General features: G+C 31.4%; 1 protein-coding gene across 4 annotated transcripts in view; it reads left to right on the top strand.

Moving 5' to 3' along the window:
- LOC129916464 (uncharacterized protein DDB_G0283357) overlaps positions 1–11,950 on the top strand; it is a 35,106-nt gene extending 23,156 nt beyond the window's left edge. Inside the window, exons 3-9 of one of the 4 annotated variants that reach the window (XM_055996443.1) lie at positions 51–718; positions 878–1,295; positions 1,443–1,611; positions 6,212–6,368; positions 6,436–8,729; positions 8,996–9,349; positions 11,716–11,950. In XM_055996443.1, the coding sequence (XP_055852418.1) occupies positions 51–718; positions 878–1,295; positions 1,443–1,611; positions 6,212–6,368; positions 6,436–8,729; positions 8,996–9,349; positions 11,716–11,737 (4,082 nt within the window). In that variant the 3' untranslated portion in view covers positions 11,738–11,950. Of the gene's footprint in view, positions 1–50; positions 1,296–1,442; positions 1,612–6,211; positions 6,369–6,435; positions 8,730–8,995; positions 9,350–11,715 lie in introns of all 4 variants that reach the window. The other 3 variants (XM_055996441.1, XM_055996442.1, XM_055996440.1) reach the window with 3 other exon arrangements.
- The last annotated feature ends 10,788 nt before the right edge of the window (positions 11,951–22,738 follow it).

The raw sequence follows: 22,738 nt of genomic DNA, 5'->3' as shown, positions 1-22,738 counted from the left end.
TTTTTTTAATCCATTAACTAACGTTCTTTTTTATTTTTCTATAATTTCAGGACCGAAACCCCGACGTGGCATGACAGAATTCTCAACAGCAAACGAAAACCAAAAATCACATTTGCCTCAGCTTAATCATAACTCATCCCATCATCATAATAATCACAATAATCATTTGCAAAATCACCATCATCAAACGAAACCATTAACCCTTTCGACAACACCACATTCCCCAAATCATCAACCTTATCATCACCAGCAACAACAACAACAACAACAAACACAACAACAACAACAACAACATAACAATCATTATAAACGCCCATTAACTAGTCCTAACAATTCACCATTTAACAATTATTATGGTCATGGCTTTCCTCCACACCCGCATCATAATCCTGCATCACATCACAACACTTTGCATCATCCCTTCGGTCTCTCTTCAGCAAATCCCTACCTCAATGATTTGCTCATCAACGATGACGAACTAACCGACGAATGTCTAAAGAAAAACGTCCAAATCGTCCTTAACAATTTGGACCGCTACAATAACGCTCTGCGTAGCATCATCCTGAATGAGCAAGTTAACGGTGGTGGCATTAGCAACCATAGCAGCTTTAACAACAATTTGAGCAGCATCAGCAACATGGCTGGCAACATGGTTACCACCCCGGAATCCGATTACAATAGCAATGCAACAACTCCGCATCACCACTTTAACCATTTGGTAGGTTTAACTAGTGGCGTTGTTGGTGGTAGCGTTGGCGGTGGTATCATTGGGGCTGGCGTTAATGGTGGTGGTGGTGTAACAAATCATGGTGGTGGTCCCTTAAATTGTTCCATAGCTTCGTCGCACGATTTCACTCATGATAATTCCGATTACCAGTGGTTCTTGGATTACGGCTATCGAGATGGGGTAACGCATCAGAGTGTCCTCTCCTCGCTGTCCGCCTCCTACAATGGCATCGGTGAATTGTCATATTACGATGATCTGGCAAAAAACATCGACGCAAATCTAGCCGAAGTGGATATGGAGAGTTTCCGGGCGGAAGACATTCATTCGCTACTGTCACACATTCCGTCGTATCAGCACCATAATAAGGACGACGATAAGATTGAGAATTCTATCTGCAAGTCAGAATTGTTGTTCTCGCCAGTGAAGGAATCACACATCAGTATTGACTCCCTCGATCTGGATGCATATCCGGACGATGGGGATATTATACTGACTTGTAAGGCGAACAAGGACAACTATACGATTGCCTTTGAGGGCAGTGCCCTGTATTCGGATGAAAGTTTCTATGGTGAGTTAGTAGTTATTGTTGCAGTCATAGTTCTTTGTTCCTATTGCACGAAAAGATGATGACGATTCTTTTGTTGTCGTCTTTGTTGCTATACTTTCACTTTCGTTGAGTGGTGGTTCCTGGTAATTTCAATTTTTTATTTTGCAGCAGAACCAAACGAGATCCAGATGAAGAACAAACAGAACTTTATCAATTTGCATAGTAACTTGGATGACATCCTTAAAAGAAAATCCCTAGAAGTCTCCATGTCGCGGTCGGATCATGCATTTACGACATGGAGCAAACTCAAGAAAAGCAGCACATCCCAACTGCAGAGGTAAGTCTATCTCCAGACTTTATTACACTACTCCTTTTAATATCTTTCGTCATATAAGTAGTGTGTTCATTGTATAGAAGACGACTACGTTTATTTCTGTACTCAGACTATGGCAGTAAATTGAGTGTCGTTCATGTCGTCGACGTCTCAGTATGAGGAGACTTTAATTTATCCACTTCTACTACTGTGTTCGTGTGTGTTTGTTGTTATTGTTATAATGGTCAATTGAACAAAGTTTCCGTTGGAAAATATAATTTCTTTATTACATATTACTCTTTGGGGTCATTTCAATTGGTTTCAATCAACTGCTTTTGCTGTGGCTCTTACTTACTTAGTTATGAAATGATTGTGATGATGATGGTGTGTTTTATAGTTTCAGTGAGTAATCTTGCTTGCAACTTAAATGAACTCAATAATTTAGGGTTTATTTATGGCCATTCCTTTTATAAATTGCAATTAAACGGACGTATAGACTTATAGATAATGTGATAAATGATGATGCGTTTTATTGAATTTCGAGTTTTGATTCTTAGTACCTAATTGAAGAAGAATTTTTAATTTTTTTTTCTACTTGTAATCTATTTCGATTTTTTGATGATGTTAAAAAAATGATTTTCTTCTTAATATTTGAAATAAAAAAAATTTAAATATGTAATAACCGGAAGCGCTTTTAGTATGTAAATTGTTTTTATTTTCCCTAAATTTGTTTAGGTTTGAGATGTTAGCTTCCTATATCTGAACCTTCGACTAAGCCTTTTAATAATTTTGCAGCACAATATTTGGTTCACAATTGTGTGGAAAATTCATTAGTAGACCAGCGAAAACATTTTTGTTATAATACTTCCATGATTTTCAATTAAAAAAAATGTTACTCATACGCTACCGTGGCTTCTTGGAAAAAAAACTACAAATTATAAGTTTTTGTAATATTGGCCAAGTAGTGAATCTGAAATTTATTGCCCATTACACCCATTAAATTATAACATCTGCGATTCGAAAGTTCTTGAACATTATTTCTTTATTTTTCACATTTTTAAAACGTTCCAAGAGCGTGAGTGTTTTGAAATGGTAGAAGTTTTACTATCAGAAGTAACCCTATTAACTTAGCTTTTAATTTTGTTTGGCACAATATTTTGAAAGGCCAATGTAAAGTCTTTGACAAGCCAAGAAGCATATGTGTTTACCTTTTCAAAGTACTGTATTCTATATACATGTTCATAAGTTTTTAGAAATACATTTACTTACCAAGTGTAGTATTATGATTATGACTACGTTTAGCATTTCTGCAGATTTTTGTGTGTTAAACTCAGCAAGGCATTATTTATAGCAGAATTTTAACTTTTAGTGACCTACATTATAGCATTTTTTCTCAGGAAGACCTTCAGCATCTGAATACTTTATGAACCTGAGAGCGATTCTCACTCACCTGTAAAAAAATGCCCATCAAATTATAGATTCGTTTTCGTAGCAGGATATTCGAATGTCATATTAATATACAAAAACAAACCATAATGATAACCTTTATTATGCTCTTAAATATATCATTAAAAATCTGTGAAAAACCGATAATATTGAAAATCTTTATCTTTTATGACTTAACTAAACCGAACTCCAGTTTCAAAGAAATCCTTCGCTTAAAACTAAAACACTCTCGTCCTTGCAATACACATTCTCATAACAAATCAATTAATTTTCATCAAAACTAGGGTCACGAATCACGATGGGTGATTCTTAACATCAAATTTTAGTATTCGGTTTTAATACAAACTCCATAAAACCATCCATATCTTAAAAATTAATTCAAATACATAAATTAATTCAATTACAAAACTTTACTACTGGCGATTTCTTTTGAATATATTTTAGGCAATTTTTCCTGATTTATGTAGGTAAAAAAAAGGGCTTACAGTTCTTTTCAAATTGTTGCAGCCTTTTTTTTAAACATATCTCCTTACAGCCGTTTCGCACATATCAATATGGACGTTACGATTCTTTCTTAATTCCGTTCATTTCTTTTTTGAAAAAAAAACATGCTTTGAAACCATTATAAAAATTGTCAGAGTCGTTTCTGAGACATAAATTCACCAAAAATAAAATGCACGACTGGGTCGCACGTACTTGCTCTTGTAGTTCAAAGCATCTTTATCTTAAATATCTATTGAAAATTTAAGATTTTGTGAAGAAAAAAAAATAAAAACAAAAAAAAAAATCGAAAGTTAAAAAAATTCAATTTTTTAAAAATTTTTTTGAAAAACTTTTTTTTTAATTTTTTTTTTAAATTTTTTTTTACATTTTACACTTCAATACCTATGATGTCTGTAAATTTTGAAAAAATTGACTTATGCTTTGATGAAATATATGAACTTAAAAAACATGTCAATTTTTGAAAAACGGCAACGCCATATTTCCGCTCTTGGCATTTTTTGAGAAAAACTAAAAACGCAGTTTTGTTGGAATCAATAAGAGTACTGCCCACACCAAATTTAAACGAAATCGTTAGAGCCGTTTTCGAGAAATTTGAAATACCTCGAAAACGTTATATGGGAGATATGCGTTAAATTGGAGATATTAAAAAAATAAAAAAAATGGACCTAGGGAATTACGTAAAAATCATCTGTACCAAGTTTCAAGCAAATCCATCCACCCGTTTAGGCCCTAGCTCGATGTACAGATGGACGCACAGACGCACAGACGCACAGACGCACAGACGCACACACGCACAGACCGACGGACGGCATGACGAAAACCACTTTTTTGATCTTCTCCATTATCGTAATGTTGGTTTTGATTAAAACCTCGATTTTTTTTTTCTACACGAAACCAATACTTGCCCTATAGAGCAAGTAAAAAAGTGGACGTGGTTATGAGGATATTTATGTGATAAAATTTTTGAACTTTTAAACGAATCGCTTAAATTTTTAAGACCTTAAAACGTCCGACTTATTGAGAAATGAACTTGATCCATTAGAAACCAATATGATTTTTGAGATTACTGAACCCAAATCTATAAAATTTGATATAATTCTTTCTGGAAAATTTTAAAAAGTTGAAAATTGTTGGCCAGTGTAATCAAAAATCAAAATTATTTCAAATTTGATTACCAGTCAAATTTTGTTTATAAATATTGTAACTTGTTTCCGATTTCTCGTTCTCGATAAGAACATTTTCGTTTGTTATTAATACAAACATATAGGCCATTGACTCTTAAGTTTCTTCAACTTCATTCTGTATGAATATTAATTCCCTTAAGTGCTTTTCACTAGATCTGACTTCACACTATGACTTTCGCTTTTCATAGCTACTAAAATATAGTAGTCACAATCATAAAATAAGTTATTGACTTGATATTTCCACACCTTTCTATAAAAAAATATTACTCCATACCCAAAGTCATTGTAAAGTTGTTCATTTTATAGTCCCTCAGGTAAACTGTTCCTTATCTTTTTGCCCTCTCAGTTTCAAGTAACAACGTTCTTTTAACGTGTTGTGGATAAAAATTAAAAAAATAAAATACTGATTCAATGTATTTCACAAGTTGAATGAACATATTTAACATTCTTTACATTCCACACGTTTCAATATTGTGTTTTTTCGCACTTTTGTAGGTATTTATATCTTTCAATATGCCAACAACAGTCATGCCAGTGCTATTATACATTATGAAAACAGAATTTATATTTTTTGTTATTTTTTTTTTAATTGGTCGCATCGCAAAATTATTCAGGGTTGGTAATTGATGAAATCATTCACACACTCGTATATTTTCGAGTGTTTAACCTTGGGAATTGTTATTATTTTTTATGTAAACAACAACTCATACCTACGAGTGTATCAGGGTGAACACAACAAGTTTTGATGAATTTTGAATACAAAAAAAAAAAAAAAAAATTAACATTGAATAATTTAACCAAATACTTGTAATTGGGTCAAAAAAGGATTTGTTTATTTAGGTGAACTTGCTGAAATGGAAATTTTTAACTAGACATATTCTGATCTCTGTTAATTCATCAATATGCATGTTTCAATAAACGTATTCCTCTTTTCTTTTCGGGACTTCCGATTGAAATATGAAATAATTTTGCTTACAAAATACCATGTCTTTAAGGAATCACATGAAAAAGCAGACTTTAAGGGCGTTGTTTTGATCTCCTGATAGAAACAGAGATTCAGTATCTTAAAATGATTTATGTATGTTAGCCGGGCTATGTCGGTTTCAATAGAATCCAAATCATCCACTTATTCCTAGAAGACGTCCATTCCATTTTAACTTTTAGGAAATTTTGACGCTTGTTATTCAGTCCATCTCGTTGAAGAAGCAATATTTTTTCTTGAAACTTTGTGAGTCTTAAGGGCCCATGATAAAGTTGATGTTCTAAAAGTTTCACGAAAAACTAATTAATTTATTAAGCTCTTTAGTCTCACCAAGTTTTAAGATTTAAGTTTTGCTTCTTCAACGAGATAAACTATAAACAAGCGCCAATATGACCTCTCCGTTACTTTGAAATGGCCCAAGAGAAGACAGAGCATAAAATCATGAAATTTACCCTTTTAAATAATTTATATCTTTTTTACAACTTTACTAAATATTTTATGTGCCTAGGTATCCATCTGGCAACAACAATACATCTGTGAATATTGTTATGCGCCATGCACCTCACTGCACCGTACGCAAGAGTCTAAGCTTGCCCAATTTGCGACTGAAAAAAGGAGCCAGCCAGCAACAGCTTAATGTGTCACAAGCGCTCAGCACTTCCACCGTAAGTTTTCAAACTACCAACCCAAAATCAAACTTTTCTCATGCTCTTATATCCTTTCTCCTCACAGGTTGAATCGTGTAAATCTAGAAATCTTCTTCCAATGTGCCAGATGCCAATATCCCAGACGTCAATGGGCAGTCCCATACATTTTTCGTCAAATCACAGTCATCATCATCACCATCATCACCATCATCATAACGATTCGTCGTCCCACATCGATTCGACAACATCTGGCGGCATGAATTCTAGCTCAGCAACAAATAACATTCAAACGCTAAAACAAACGAATGCCAATCAGCCGGCCTTCAATCTAGTCAAGCTCTTTATCAAACAAAAGAGTAGCTGTTCTAGCGAAACTACTTGCATGGATGTCTCATCGGGATGTTGGCCATCGAGTGAGGGTAGTTCATCGCTAGAACAACGTATTCGCAAGAAAAGCATGAATGATTCGGGCAAAGGCTCCGCCTTGAGTCGTCATGACGAAGAAGAGGATCCAGCTGATTCAAGCTACCAACTAGACAGTCTTGATATTATATGTGATAAGGAGAGAAATGAGACGACTGCAGCAGCAACAACAACAACGCCCGTCAGAAAAGTTAAACATGATCTGTATAGAGAGGTCTTTGAAACAGGGGCGGCGGCTGGTGCTGCTGCTGCTGCTGCTGCAACTGCTTCGCCGGAGCACAAAAAGCTCCAACCGCTCAAAAATCCTCAAGTCATTAATTTGACCAATAACCAGCACAATAATCAATTGAATAATAACAACAATAATTCCGTTTCGGAAGGTAGTCGCACATCGGAGAATCTGACCCAGGTGTATAATGATCAGCGAAGTCAGAGGATGAAGATATCTGCTGAGATGATAACCAGATCCATGCAGACTTCTGCACGAGATAGGCTCAAATTTGTGCCACCATCATTCTTGGCCAAGTTGAATAACTTGGGTGAGGAAAAGCAAGCTCCGATTTATGTAATCTATCCAAATTATGCTTTGCCGGATTTGGGCTTTGTCAAGACAAACACAGCTGAGGTGATTTTCACTCCGTTCAACTACAAGAATGCTGTGGGTGTAAAGAAGCGAACCAGCACTGGTTCGATGAGTGAGGATGAGCTACTGAAAAACGTCGACCTAAAACATGTTGTTGACTGGAAATCGCTGGCTACTCTTCTTCCGACCGAGTATCGGAAACGCTTGAAACACATTCCAGAGGTCGATGTAGCTGATCTCGAAGCGGAGTGCTCGATGAAACCGCTATTCTGTATGTCACCGCCCATAAGGCGGACCAACAATCGGGCAAATGTCTGTGATTGTGCTCAGTATTTCCAAACGACGACGATGGCTGAGGAACCAGCTGCAGAAGGAGCTGCCACTAGAGCTGCTGCCTGCGAGTCCAGCTCTGGATCTAGTCATCCCCCGAGCTCTGGCTATCGCGGATCGTCGACTCTTTTGTCCGATTCAGTTTTTGATAATCCACGAAAAGCAGAAGATTCCGATCCTCTCAAAAATATGTACGTGTATCAATATGAAAACCAGCGAATGGAAGAAGAGAGGTGTTCGACCCGTCATAATCGCGGTAATTCATGCAAGAACTCCAATAGACTGACATCTGGATTACGCAACAAACGGACAAGTTTGATTGAAGAACAGTCCAATTCAAACGTTCGCAATAATATTGAGAAGCGACGTAGTTTGCAAGAACCTGCTGCATATTTCTCATCCAACGATGATCTACAGAACCCTCTGGCCGGCAAGCACCTAGCTGAAATCGACGAGTACTATGATGAGTTGCATTCAAATTTGAAACTCACCCAAGGAAGCCATCGGCTGTCGCGCAAAGACATGGACGCTAGAACGAGGGCAGAGAACTTCCTCGCCAGCGTACCCAAGTCAGAACTAAAGTATTATGCGGAAATTGCCAACTTTTTGGAATCCGTCGAAGAGAATCACCATCCTGCTGAGCATTACGATGCTGCTGAACTGAAGAAAGAAGTCAGTCGGGCTTTGAGTCAAAAGAAAGTCTCCTTTAACCAAAAGACCGAATGCAATACCCTTGGACTTAATGCTCAACGATTCACAACACCACCCAACTCACCGAACATCTCGATTGCATTGAGGTTGAACAATGCCGGAGGCATGCCTCCGCATCGGAATAGTAGAAAAGAACAAGAACCGAATAAGATCTCGACAAATCGTTTTAGACGCTTACAGATCCAATGGGAACTGTTGAGCAAAGATTCGAGCATGATGTTGAAGGATCTGGCCTATGAACAAGAAACCAAGAGTGGAGGTTCAACACCAACATCGGCGAATGCGGCGCACAAGTCGAGGATACCACGACCGGTCAGCTATCCGGCGGGGAAGTAAGTTTAACATTCAAATTTCATAATCACCATACATTCATTGGTTATAATTATAATAAATCCTTGTTACAAAATTCAAATATTTTAAGTTTTCTATCGTCTTAAGTTGTCGAAATTGTTTCTTAACAAAAAACACACACTTTTGTTTACTTTCTCCTCTCTCTTTTTTCTTTTCCTGTATTTTTTATGTATATGATTTATGTTAAACTCGCCTGTTTTTGTTGGATTTTTGTTGAAAAAACACTCGTATCGTATCGTATCATTAGGAATACAATCGCAAATGCTAGTCCTCATACTCCTTTATCTAACCTCAAAAATAGAGTGATACAAGAAACAAAGAGTTTGCGTTCGCCAAGTCGAATAGTACCGCCTAAAAGGTATAGCCTACCAGCAGCAGCAGCGACAGCACCTCCAGCAGCAGCAGCTCATCATCCACATGGTGCAGCGGCAACAGCATCAGCAGGAACTACAACAACAACAACGGCTAATGCAACAGCAACACCACCAGTACCCGCTCCACGGACTCGAACTCCGTGTAGTAATCGAACAGGCGGCAATGCCAGCAATAGTGGCAATCACAGCAACGCAACCACACCCAAACGTCGAGTGCAGTCACCAAGGTAAATATATACATAGTTTTTACTATTTTTAGCGAATAATTAACTAATTTTAGAAGAAGATGTTTGGATAGGTATCCTGCAAAAGAAACAATTCTTATTTTCTATTAAACTTTAATAATTTAGGTCACTATGGCGTATGAGCACTTTTTTTTAGATTTGATTTGAGTAATCAAAAGTCCTCATACGCCACAGTGTCCTGAATTTTTATTTTTAATTATGGGGCTGCTAGATAATTTTGGTTATACTTTCTTAGTTGGTAGGTAGGTAGGAATAACTATGGCAACCAAACAAAGTGGGAGATTGGTGGGGGTAGGTGTGTCAATATCATAACTTTTTTAATCTGTTGAAGAGTAAAAAGGATGTAATATTTTTATATGACATCCAGGTCATGTTTCATAAATGCTGGCTAAAGAGTTAAAAAGATATACATAGTTGGAAGGTAAAAATAAATGGCAGGCAGTTCAATGAATATTTTGCAGCTGAATTATACTGACGAAGGTAGTTTTTTGAGTGAGCAAAATTAATCTAATTACATACATAAGTGACCGTCGCGACGCGTCCGACCTTTTATCTGGGAACTTGGGACTATTTGAGATCTGCTGAAAAATAGCAAGCACTCAGAACTTTTTGGATAAAGTTTCGAAGAGATTTGCTTAACAAAAGCTGTTATAAGTAACACTTTTGTATAGGATTTTTATACTATTGATTTTTTTTTACAGAAAGGGATTTGGTAAATGCAGTTCGTTTTTTTTAAACATTTTTCAATTTTGAAAAGAAGTGAGAGGTAAAGACATTAGTGAGCAAGAACTTCAAAATTGGGGATTACGGGTATATAGTTGATTCATCGAATTTTTTTTATAAACACTCTTCATTGTTCATATGTTGCTTTTTGAAAATGTATTTCGGAGAACCCCTAAGTTGCAAATGTATTCATAAGGAATTTTATCAGTACGGAACCAATTTTTTCACGAATAAGGGTATAAGACCATTTCCAAATTAACACAATATGACAGCTTTAAGTTATTTTTATTTAAAAATATATATAATTTGTAGATGTTGGTACATAGAATCCTGCCATTTTTTTTTTACCAAAAATATCATTTATTTTGAATATATGAAATTGTTAAAAACGTTAAATTTTGAAAATAAAGTTATTATATTATTATTATTAAAAAATTATAAAAAAAATTGAAGAATTCAGTTAAAATAAAATGCAAGCAGAGTTATGATAAAAATAGCTTGAATTGCTTTTTGTGTAAAATTTCATTGAATAATATTTTTTTTATTTAGTAAGAAACGCAAGTTGACCAGCAATAAGCAAAGAATGAAAGTGAAAATATAAGGAATTGAATGAGCTATTTAAGTACTTATACGTTTTACTTGAATGATTTCTAATTAGTTTAAATGAGGAATTTTTTAATGAAAGGTGGGAAAAACTAGCATTCTTAAAGTTTCCAAAGCAAGCATTATTTTAAAAACACTAGAATGAACTGGCGCACATTTTCAACCAAAATTTAAATAATTTGCTCAAAATTCTTTACTCAATTATTCTGGTGTGTCTCTGACCCTAATAAAATATTTATTGTGTAAATAGTGCTTAAATATTTGAAAACTTAAGATATTTTTTTTTCTAATTGTTATAAAACCACGTTGTTTTTATTAACTCTCTTGAATATGCTCACTGAAAAAGTAATTAAATCTATTTTCATATTGAATAGGGTAGAGTTGCCTAATTTCGGCCGTCACAGTGTCCGGCCACCATTCGGAAAATCGTTATAACTAGTGGTTTCGTAGGGTTTATTTCAAATTTTCGCTGTTATGCTGTTCTAAAATATTAATTAGAGAACAGATAAGAGCAAAAATTTGGAATAAACCCTACGAAACCACTAGTTATAACGATTTTCCGAAACGTGGCCGGAAACGTGAGACGATTTTCTAACGTCACACCCGCTACATCTTATCCTAAGAGTTTGAGACGTTGAAAGACAGATTAACAAAATGTTATTTTAAACATAAATTAACAACTGAATATATAAATCGTTTTAGTTATTAAATACACTATTAAGTGAATACTACACAAGACAGGAACAAAAAATTAAGTAACTGTGTCACGCCCGTTACAACAGAAATAATCTTGTTTTTAAAATTTAAACACATGAAAAAAAACGTGTTTAAATTTTTTTTATGAAAAGTTTCTACAAATTTAGTAAATTTTTGTAATATTTTATCAATATCTATTTATCAAAAGGCTTTTAAGTTATTTTATTTATCAAAAATATTTTAACTTATTTTTTAATTTTGATATTAAAATTTCCTAAAAAATATGAAACGCATAAACTAATTTGTTTGTTATTCTCTCATTTCAGAACAGTATCACGCACTCGATAAAATTTAAAATCCCACACCAAAACAACTGATAGTAAAAATTAAACAAAAAAAAAAATGGATGTCAGGTGGCAAACATCCAAAAATATATACATAAAAAACAACATCATGGATGGGTTGAATTACATTATATTTTTCATGAATATATCTCATGAAAGACACATTTAAATTTATTCTATACAAAAAAAAAAAACAACAACAACAAAGTAAAATAAACTGAGTAATTAAACATAAAAACAAAAACTTAATTAAAATTATAATAATTTAAATGAGCAAGTTGTCATGTGTTAGGATAGAATCAAAGTTTATTTTGCTATTCAAATGTATTTTTTCTGTTTTTTTTTTCTTCTCTTTTTAATTTTAACTATAAAATATATTTTTTTTTCTTAGTTTTCAGTGTTATATATTAAATAATAAATTTAAAAAAAAACATATATTTATAGTCATTTATGATTTTGATAGATTATATTCAAAAGTGAAACTAAAAAATAAAAAAAAACAAAAGTGCATGAAAAAATTATTATTCAAAAAAATAAGTGAAAGTTAATAAAAAAAAAACAAATAATAAAAAATAAAAGTAAAAGTAATTATTATTATTTAAAAACAGACGCGGGAGAACTCACAAAGTAATTGTATTTTTTTATTACTATTCTTATTATAATTATTATTAAAAACAAAAAAATAAACTATTCTAGTGTGTAAAACATAGTTATTTAAAAAAAGAAACAAGAAAACAAAATAAAATAAAAGAAAAAAATGTATTTAAATGTAACAAGAAAGAAATAAATAAGACGGATTTTTTTTGTTTATCTTTAATTTTAAACAATTTTTAATTATGACATTTTTAGCATACAAAACATACATTTTTATGCATTGAGACTGTGAGCATGCAAAATGGATTTTTTTTGTTCGTTAATTTTAGTATGATTTTTTTTTTTTGTTTTTGTTTAACATGCACATATACTCACAATAAATAAAAAGAAGAAATAATTAAAAACGAATCCCTTTAAAATGTCAAAAAATTTTCGTTCAGTCAAAGGACGACAACAATTATGTTAATGTTTTATTTTTAAATTTTATGTGTTATGATAAACATGTTAAAATATTAAAATTTAATTTGGACTTTACTCAAAAAAAACATTGACCGTTTTAAAAAAAAAGTACTCGTGGATTTTTATTTATTATTAAAATTTATTCAAAAAAGGAATAAGAAACAGAAGAACGCGTAAATAATAAAAAGAAAAACAGTCAAACAAATAAAATTATTTTAAAATACCTATAGTATATTTTGACTTTTATTTTCTTTTACTTAATTCTTATTGGTTGATTTTCTTTTGAATTCTGTAACACCATGGTCGCTTTTATTTCTTTTCACAGTCATCATTCCTATCATATTTATAATTCAAATATCCTGTTATTAAAAGAGGAGTTTTCCGGTTGCCAGACATAAAAATGAGCCATATTTAAGCTTAGTTAAAAAAAAATTGATATGTCCAGGTTTTCATACCGTCAGCTGTTAATTTAGTGAGACTAAAAACTTGTTCTTCAATTAAGTTAAGGCTACTTTCTGACTGTTCATATTGTATCTTTGTTGTCTCTTTGCTTTGGTACTTATCTTTTAATGCATACTTTTGTGGTACTTTGATGGTAAGCAAGCGATTACCAATGATGTCGTTGTTGGGATGTTATCCTTTTCATCAGCTAATTGGGATGCTTTCCACAAGTTTCTTTGCAGATTTCATCGTCATGATATTTGCCTCTTGGTAGAGTCACTTCTTTCTTAGTGGCTTTTAAGAGGGATGGTGTGGTTTATAAAAAAAGGAAAACAAGTTACGTAAATGCTGTTTTGTGATAGCCTGGATTGCTGTATTCATTTCGAGTATTTTAAAAGCATTTAAGTCTAAAGATGGAAATCTCAAAAAATAAAGTAGGGTCATGGTTCCCTAGTTGTTACCGAACGAGAAAAGTTACTAAAAGAAGAAGGTAGTTTCCAATTAAATATTTATGCAGACTCTGTTTAAGAGCACCGAGAGGTTTTGTGAGCCCTCGAGTCTGCTTCGACTAACAGACTAACACAGACAATACATATAAGAAGGCTCTTCGGGAGCATTGTCGGGTCGGGATCTTTCGCGGAAGCATATGGAAAAAAGTTCTAGATGTAAAAGTGTAGGAAGGGCTCGCTTTTGAACAAAAACTATGAACATGCGCCAACATCTTGCAGTTTGTTTCTAAGGTATTACATCAGCTTTTTATAGCCAAGGCCTGAATTGAACTTGTATGTGGGTAAGCTCATTTTAAGATAAGCGTTTAACTGCAAGCGCAGTTTGCCAAATTATAACATCTTCCGGTAGGCTGATGATGATTTGCCTCATCTGAAACGCAGTCTGTTAGACAGGGAACCGTTGAGTTTTAGATACCGATCCTGTACTCTTGATCTTAAAATCGTTTTACCTCATTTTTTGTTCAATATCATAACTTCTTAGTTCATAAACTTGGAATTCGAACCAATTTTTGCTTAAATTTCGGAATATTATGTAATAGATTTTACAACAAATTGAAAAATCTTTATCCCAAGTTATCGGCCTTTCGAATTCCATTCGTATCGCATTTCGTACCGTTCGTAATGGAAAATTTCATACAAATCGTCACTACCATCGGATGTTATGGATCGTAGGAAATTTCCGATACGAATGGAATTCATGATAAGGCCGAATAATTCACAGAATAGAGCCCCTGGTCCTTGAACGGGAATATTGAAGTTTGTATGTGATATATGTGTTTTTAATGTAAAGTGGACTTGTTTGTAATAAATTTCTTAAGCATAGAAACATTTTTTTCAGCATGCTTTTGGCCGTATTAAAATTTTAAACTAAGAAAAACAAAGGGGATACCGAAATTAAATGAAAGAACCCTATTGTGAGTTTAACGTATTTGCCGAAATTTCAAAAGAATTAGAATTAACATCTTAACTTAAGGTGAAAAAAGAGCTATCGATATTTTCACATTTCACCTGAAAAAAAAAAACAAAAATCTGAAATGTGAATTTTTCGAATGGAATCAACTTTTTGAACGAGAATTATTGTGAAATTACATTTTTTCGTAAATTATCCAATGTTTCGCCCGAATAGTTTTATTTCTGGAGGGAATTTTACCCGAATTAAATTCATTGGACTCTAACACTAAAGTGAAAAAATGAGCTACCAACACTGTGTTTCGACTATCGATTTCACTAGATTCAACGGATTTCACCATTGGTTTTGAAAATCATGATGAGACTTTGTAAAAAAAAAAATGTTCCACGTGAAGAGCTGATTGCGTAAAGTAAGTTTTTTGCTCTTCGCCGGTAATAAGCTGGCTGATCTTTAAAGTCTGACAAATATTTTGTTTATTTCATTTATTCTATCTGAGAAATTTCCGAATCTCTGAAAATTAGAAGTGACAGCAATATTGGTTTGCCCTTTACCAACGGTTGCAAGATAATAAATGTTCATGTTTACTTTTCCATGACAATGCCTTTTATTAGCATTGAAAATCATGAATATTGATATTGAACACATCCACTTTTGTAATGCAATTAGTGAAATCATGTCAAGATAATATCAACATTACAGATAGATGCTTTCGTTATTTATTGCATGATAGCAGCTTTATTTAGATATCTTCATAAATTTGTTTTTAATTTCAATTTTCAAGGAAATATGTAGCGAAAAAAGTGCATTTTTAAAACCGTCCTTCATTTTATCAATTGATACAGCACTTGAACAATAAATTGAAAAGAGGCATCAAGCTTAACAATAAAACTACCATCCCACCTTAGTTTAAATTAAAAATAAAAAAAAAAGTAGAACAATCTGTCATTATTTTAAAGGACCAACAGCAAGCAATAAAACAAAAAAAAAGAAACACACTTAAAACAACTTAGTTTTTTTTTGCTTTATTTTAATAAGTTATTATTTTCAGATAGATTTTAACTTTTTCTCATGTTTTAAAGCTCAAACTAAAAATAAAATTAAAACCAAAAAGAAATAACTTATACTCAAATAATATAACAAAATAATTAATTAAATGAAAAAACGCTTAAAAATATAATAATTTGCCTTCGATGCGAATCTCCTTTTTATTTATACAAAGGTGAAATGCTTTCTTAAAAAAATATTATATATTAATATTTATATAAAATAAAAATGTTTTTACAGAAAATTTTATATCTAAACAAAAACATAATTTAAATTTTTTTAAATTTTTTGTTTCTATAAATACACATTGGAATGGTTTTTTAAAAAAAAAATGGATAATCAAAATTAAACTAAATATACAAATAATTGGAAAATCATCAATACTTGAGTAAAATATGTAAAATTATCATAAAAATATTTTGTGTCATTAAAGAAAATATAAATTAAAAATAAACAAACACTAAATTACTTATTGGGAATATTAAATCTATGTATACCTACGTACTACATACATGCAAAACATATTCAATTGTTGTTCACATCCATAAATTAAAAAAAAAAAAAAAAATTAAAATGCTCTCCATATCATCTATAAAATAAAATTTGTTTGTTTATCTTTTTTTCTCCTTAAAAAAAAAACTTTAATTTTTTTAATTACACTACATTAAAAAAAAAAAATTACAATACAATTTTAATAATAGATACAAAATAAAAAAAAAGAGTAAATTATATCATTTAAGAGACTGTATATAGGTATGCTGAATAATAATTTTTAAGTTTTGTCTAACAAGAAAGATAAATGAATTTTAATATTAATTTTAAAAACAAATACAAAACAAAAATAATATAAAATAACACTCAACACTATTGAGAAAGATAAACAAAAAAAAACAAACAAAAACATCTATATTAATGATAATAAAATATGATTTGTTGCTTTTTAATATCAAATCGATTTAAAAGAATATAAATGAAAATATAAAAATATATTATTTAATAATATAGTATACAAATCAAATATTATAACGATAATATTATTATTATATTGAAATAAATATTTCAAAAATATATAAAATTATTTGTTTCATTTTATAGCATCTATTGGTAACTTCAAAATTATATTGTTCATATGAAGTACCTTCTCCGTGTCACGGGTGGGACATTGTATAGTGGTTTTTTGACGTGATAACGTCTTATAAATCGATGAACCATGGCAGCCACCACAAAAAAGTGACGCCATTTTCTAACGTTACACTCTCGCACTTTCGCAGTGCGGCAAAAAATTTCAATTAAAAATTAAAAATAAACTATTAGAGATACAAAAATCTTCTATAGATTATTTGAAAGAAAATAACCTAAAGCTTAATCCAAATGAAGGATTTTTAAAAATTCCCTCATTTAACAGGGTAAACTAGGGTAAAATGGAAAGATGAAATTTGGGCTAAAATCTAAACGCGAAGTCGTAGAGAATTGATTTTTTTTGCTATAGATAGATAATATTAATTTAAGAATAACTGCATTTAAGAAAAAATTCTAAAAAAATTTGAAACTAAGCTATAACGTTTTGTTTGAACGTTGCACACGTGTTGGCGCTATGACCAAATGGTGATTTTTAGTAAAGGAAATTTTTTTTGACAATTCTAAAGATGCCAGGTGAAAGATGAGGGAAACAAAATTAGAAGATAAAAATTCATGTTTTATTTTTACGAAAATGATTGTTTTCAATAAATTATTTTTATACTTTTTGCGCATTGTAAAAATTTAAAAATGGTTTTACTCTTAATTTAGCTTTTTCTTGTAAATTATGGTTGTTTGAAATAAGTAAAGGATTCAATTGACTCATTTTAAACAAAAGCACACAACCTGTTTTCTGACGACGTTATCACGTAAAATCATCGTCCGTAAACCGGCTTTACAGACAACTTCTTTTTTAATTCCTATATACATATGTATGTATAAAAATAAGTAAATTTGGCTTATGAGACCCAATGAATTTTTTTTTAGGCTGAAGTGGCCAAGAGTCATTGCCATGAAAAAGTGTAAGTATCTCTGCTTAGCTCTATCTTTGCAAAGATAGAGTTTTTTTTAAGGCAACACTAAGGTCTTGTACAAAGCTTTGTCTAAATAAAACAAGTTAAGGTTTTTTTTTATTTTTCACATTTTGCATAGGGTATGAATTGAATCAGGGTTCGAAGTTCGAACTTGAGTCATGAAATTTTGGAGCAAATTTGTAAACAAAAGTTGAGAAAATACAAGGATTCCGGAGCAGTTTTAAAAAAAAAGGAAATCCTTACTTTCCAGGAAAAAAACGTTAAGAAAAAAATCCTTACTTTAGCGAATTTTTTTTTTTTTTTTGATAAAAAATAATAAAATTATTATATTTAATTAAATTAAATTTCAATATCAATAGCTTGAATTTTCGAGTTCATAAATTCTTTTTAGAATTGCTTATTTTTTTTTTTTATTTTTTGTAAAATGTGAACAAAAAACATGCATTTATTTTGAAAATATGAAAAATCTTAATTATTTGTGTAAAGCGATTTCAAACTTTAATAAAAGAAAGTATAGAAAATTATTTATTTAAAATTTGAAGGCCCTTAAAAGGAAGGAGCCCGTCTATTTTCAATCCTCACGTTAAAAACTCTTAAAATGGGTTGTAAGAAATTTGTGTGGTATTTTCATTTACCAGTTTAAAATGAACCCCAGTTTTATAAAAAGGAAGCAAAAAACATAAATTGTTCTGTATTTCAATTTCATCTTAAGGGTTTATGGTAAAGTAAGGTAGTGTAGGTATTGGTACATTGAAGTACCTAAGTAAGTTGTCTGCATAGTATTGGCCACTCAATAACTTACTTCTTTAGGGTGACCACTCAGGGGACATAAATCCGGTTCTTGAGATAGCTTATTTATTTTTTTAAATATTGAATAGAAACATTTTTTTTTTAAATAATAATAATAACCATTTTTAAGTACCAATTTGTTTTTAATTTCTTATTAAATTCTTTGCTTTGGAGTACAAATGCTTCAGTAGATAACTTAATCGAAATAAAAGTAAGTATCTTATCTAAAATAACCAAAGTTTGAGTATAAGTACAAGAAGAAACCTACCGTATTCATATCATTTTCTTGTTGTTGTTGTCAATATTAATTAATTGATTACAAAAATGTTTAACGTGTTTACCTAACCTTATAATTTCATTTATTCACTTGGGTGTAGTGAAATGCATCCAACCTCTAATAGGTACCTTCCTATTTCTGTATTTTTGTAAATTAGTTTAGATACTCATCTATGAACTTTCATTTGATATTTGCCGCTTGAAGTTCTCTCTTTTTTCATATCCCTCAGTTTATTTAGTCATTTTTTAGTAAAAGCATTAACGGTGCATTACTGGGTCGCACGTACTTGCTGCTATTTAAGTTTTAGAACAACAAGATTTTACAGTTAAATTAATGTACATTTAAGAACGAGTGACTAATTCCACCCGTGACATTGACCATAAAGCACGTTAACTTAGACAAAGGGAAAAACAAATTGCAGAGGTTTTCATTGTTAAATATTAAGTTAAGTTAAGTTAAGAACATCATGTATCAAATTTTTGACATATAGCCCAGTCGGAATAAACATTTGAAATGAAACAAGTTTTAGTGAATTACACGGTCATTTTTGATTTTTGACAAAAATTGTTGAGGCAAAACTTGTAGAAAATTTAATTTTCTACAACTTTTGTCTTAATAAATTTTTCTCTATGACCCATATTTCTCGAGTTGATTTGAAAATACTATTCCCTTACTGAGCTTAAACGTTATACCGACTTTGAGTAAAAAAAAAAATGGTTAATATAGGTAATAACTTATGTTTTACAAAAAAATAGGTACACTTTTTGAATTTTTCGAATCGGCCCATTATTGCCTAAGATATGACCAATTGTTTAAAACTTTCTCCCTGCTTATGTTTTCTTATAAACAATTGAACATACATATCTCTGGCAATAATGGACCGATTTTAAAAATTCAAAAACTGTATTCAGTAATAATATCTACTTATTTTCTTTAATATAACACTTGCCTATTTCAAAATTTCAGGAATTCACAAAAACTAAAATTTAAGCTAGATTTCTCAACCCCAAAAACATAAAAAACACTCCCATATTGCTAGGGATGGCGGTTGTTAGTACAAACACCGGTTTTCGGTTTTTCCGGTTTTCGGTTTTTCCGGTTTTTTTCCTTTCATTTAAACCGACCGGTTTTAAACCGGGCCAATAAACCGGTTTTTGGAAAAACCGGTTTTCGGTTTTTTTTTGCTTGATTTATAAAAAAACAAAATTAAACCTAATTTGTCAACCAAAAAAAAAAAAAAACTTTTCGAAGATTTTAGTTTGATTTTGATATAAGGGCCAATTTATTGACTCTCCATTAAACTTAAATCGCCATTGAAAAATGGAATTTCAAAATTTAAAACCAAATTCGTTTAATTCAGTCTCTTTTAAGGAATTTTTTGAAGTTTGGCATCATTAACTGATTGAGCATTAAATTTAAAAGTCGTTCTAGTTAAAACACCAAATTCGACCTTTTAAGAGGGATTTTTAGAGCAAACGAAGGTTTTAAACAGGATTTCTATTTATTCACTCTCCATTAGCGTCAAATGTCATTTCATTTATTATTTTATCAAACAAAGTTTCAGTGTAAGTTAACAATTAAAAATGAATAAAACATGCATGAATATGGAAAAATGGGATGGTGAAAATGTGTTCAATCAATTTCATAAGACCAACGTTTGGTAATTTTGGTTTACAGAAAAAGTCGTTTTTGTGTTTTTTTAGTTCAACGTTATAGGAAGGTTTTGGTCACTACTGGCATTTCTCTCTCGCCAGACAAGAATATATTTATAGGCTTGCCAGAAATTTTTGAATCTATGGGTATGAGAGTTAAATGGACAACACTTTATTTGAGATTTTTAATAGACACAAAATTCAAAGAAATTAATTCATTTCTTATCCACTTCACAGAGCGCAGAAGAGCACAGAGAATATCTTCACGACTAGTGAAACTAATCAGGGTTGAGATGCTGCGTAATCCTAATTGTAACACCTTCTGTTACGGGTCATAATTTTTGTGTTTTTATATTGTTTATCCTTCAAATCTTCAAATTTAAATATATTTTATTTGACAAAAATGTAGCTTTTGACAGTTAAATTTTTCAAAAAATAACCCTGCCATATTTTTAATGGAGTTTTAAATTTAAAGTTTCCATTAAAAGTAAAGACTTTAACTAAAGCAGAGTGAATTAAATGAATTTTTAATGATGGAAACTTAAAGACGTCAATAGATTAACAAAGCTTTTAACTAAAACGACAAATTTCAAAATTTAATGGAGGCTCAACAAATTGGCCCTAAGAGTTCTTAACTCACTCTTAATAGGAGTTTTGAGGAATTTGTTAAGCCGAATATGAATGAAAATTTATAATTATATGGTAAGTTGAGAGAGGGAATGAATGTTTTGAGGGTTTTCACTTTTTTGTCTCGTCGGATCATTTTTTGTTGGACGTTTTTTTTCAGCCGGTTTTTTTTTCGGTTTTTCGGTTTTTTTGTAAAAACCGATTTAAACCGCTAGGGCAAAAAAACCGGTTGACCGAAGCAAAAAAACCGAAACCGGTTTAAACCGGCCGGTTTTTCCAATCCCTACATATTGCATTGATCTTTAAATTTATGCTCAAAGAGGGTATAACTTTTTGGCTCAGTAAGAGAATAGTATTTTTAAATTAACTCGAAAATATGGGTCATAGAGACAAATTTATCAAGACCAAATTTTAAAAATAAAATTTTCCACAAGTTTTGCCTCTTGTCAAATAGGTAATTCAATAAAATTTGTTTATCCTTAAATCCAAGATGGCGGCTTTGGCTCAAGCTGGTTTTAAGCTTCTAGTGATCTCCTCTACCGTCCATTTCATTTTTATTTTTTGAACATCCCGACTGGGCTCATACAAAACAAAACGTTTGTTAAATATGTCACCGGTGTGACCAGAAAATACTCCTTAATCTATTAAAATGCTTTTTTTAATAAATTAAAAAAAAAAACAAATTTTAAAACATTTAAATTTATTTGTATCTCCTTTGTAAACATTTGAGTGTGTGATGATAAGATCTTGTCTATATTGTGCACTCGAGTTGGCATTAAGTTTTCGTGGATATATTTTTAGGATCAAAACTAGGTTGATAGGAAAGTTGAAAGAAAGTTTCTTTTTTTTTGTTTTCACGAAAACATAAATAGCCTTTAAAGCTGAAACACAATCACGCTTTAGGGCGTCGCTTCGTTGCGTTACGTTGAGAAATCCTCGAAGCGCGCTTCTGTCACTTTGACTTTGAACAGCTGATTGCAACACCAAATCTGCTGTCAAATAAAAAAAAACACAGTCACTCACAAAATTATTGGGCCAAGTCTTTATCTTGATTTAATTGTGGAAAAATGAAAAAGGATATTAATATGTTTAAAAAATGCATAGAAATTTGTTTATACTTTAATCCTATAGTTATAAAAACAAAACCAATCAAAATATATTGTTTTTAACAGTAAAACTCAGTCTAAAACATCATTAATTTTGTTTTGTTTTTAATACGTAAATTGTTTTGATTTAAAATATCTCGATGTCGTTTTTTTGTGCAAAAACTATATAGAGAAATTAAAAAACACACATAGTATTGCAATAATTTATTTTTTTTTTATTCACGTTTGGCGCAATAATAATGTGGGTGACTGTAACTATGTCTGTTAAATGTCAGAAAGCGAGCAAAAGTTCAGTCTGGTTGAACTTTTGCTCGCTTTCTTACGTTTCCTTACGTTTGTCAAAAAAAGCGTACGTAAGAAAAGCGTCATTGTGTGAGGATACACAGATTTCCTATAGTTGAACTTTTCGCAGTTGTCAAAATCGACGGCAAAGCGTGATTGTGTTTCAGCTTTTAAGATGCCTTACCGCAAGTAAAAAAAATTACTTTATGACTTTATCAGTTTAGCTAGTTTTATTTTTATGATTCGCCGTTATATTTACACGCA

This window comes from Episyrphus balteatus, chromosome 3 (assembly GCF_945859705.1).
Source record: "Episyrphus balteatus chromosome 3, idEpiBalt1.1, whole genome shotgun sequence".
Taxonomy (NCBI): domain Eukaryota; kingdom Metazoa; phylum Arthropoda; class Insecta; order Diptera; family Syrphidae; genus Episyrphus; species Episyrphus balteatus.
Note: the sequence above shows the minus strand (reverse complement) of the source record. Positions and strands in the feature narration are given on the sequence as shown.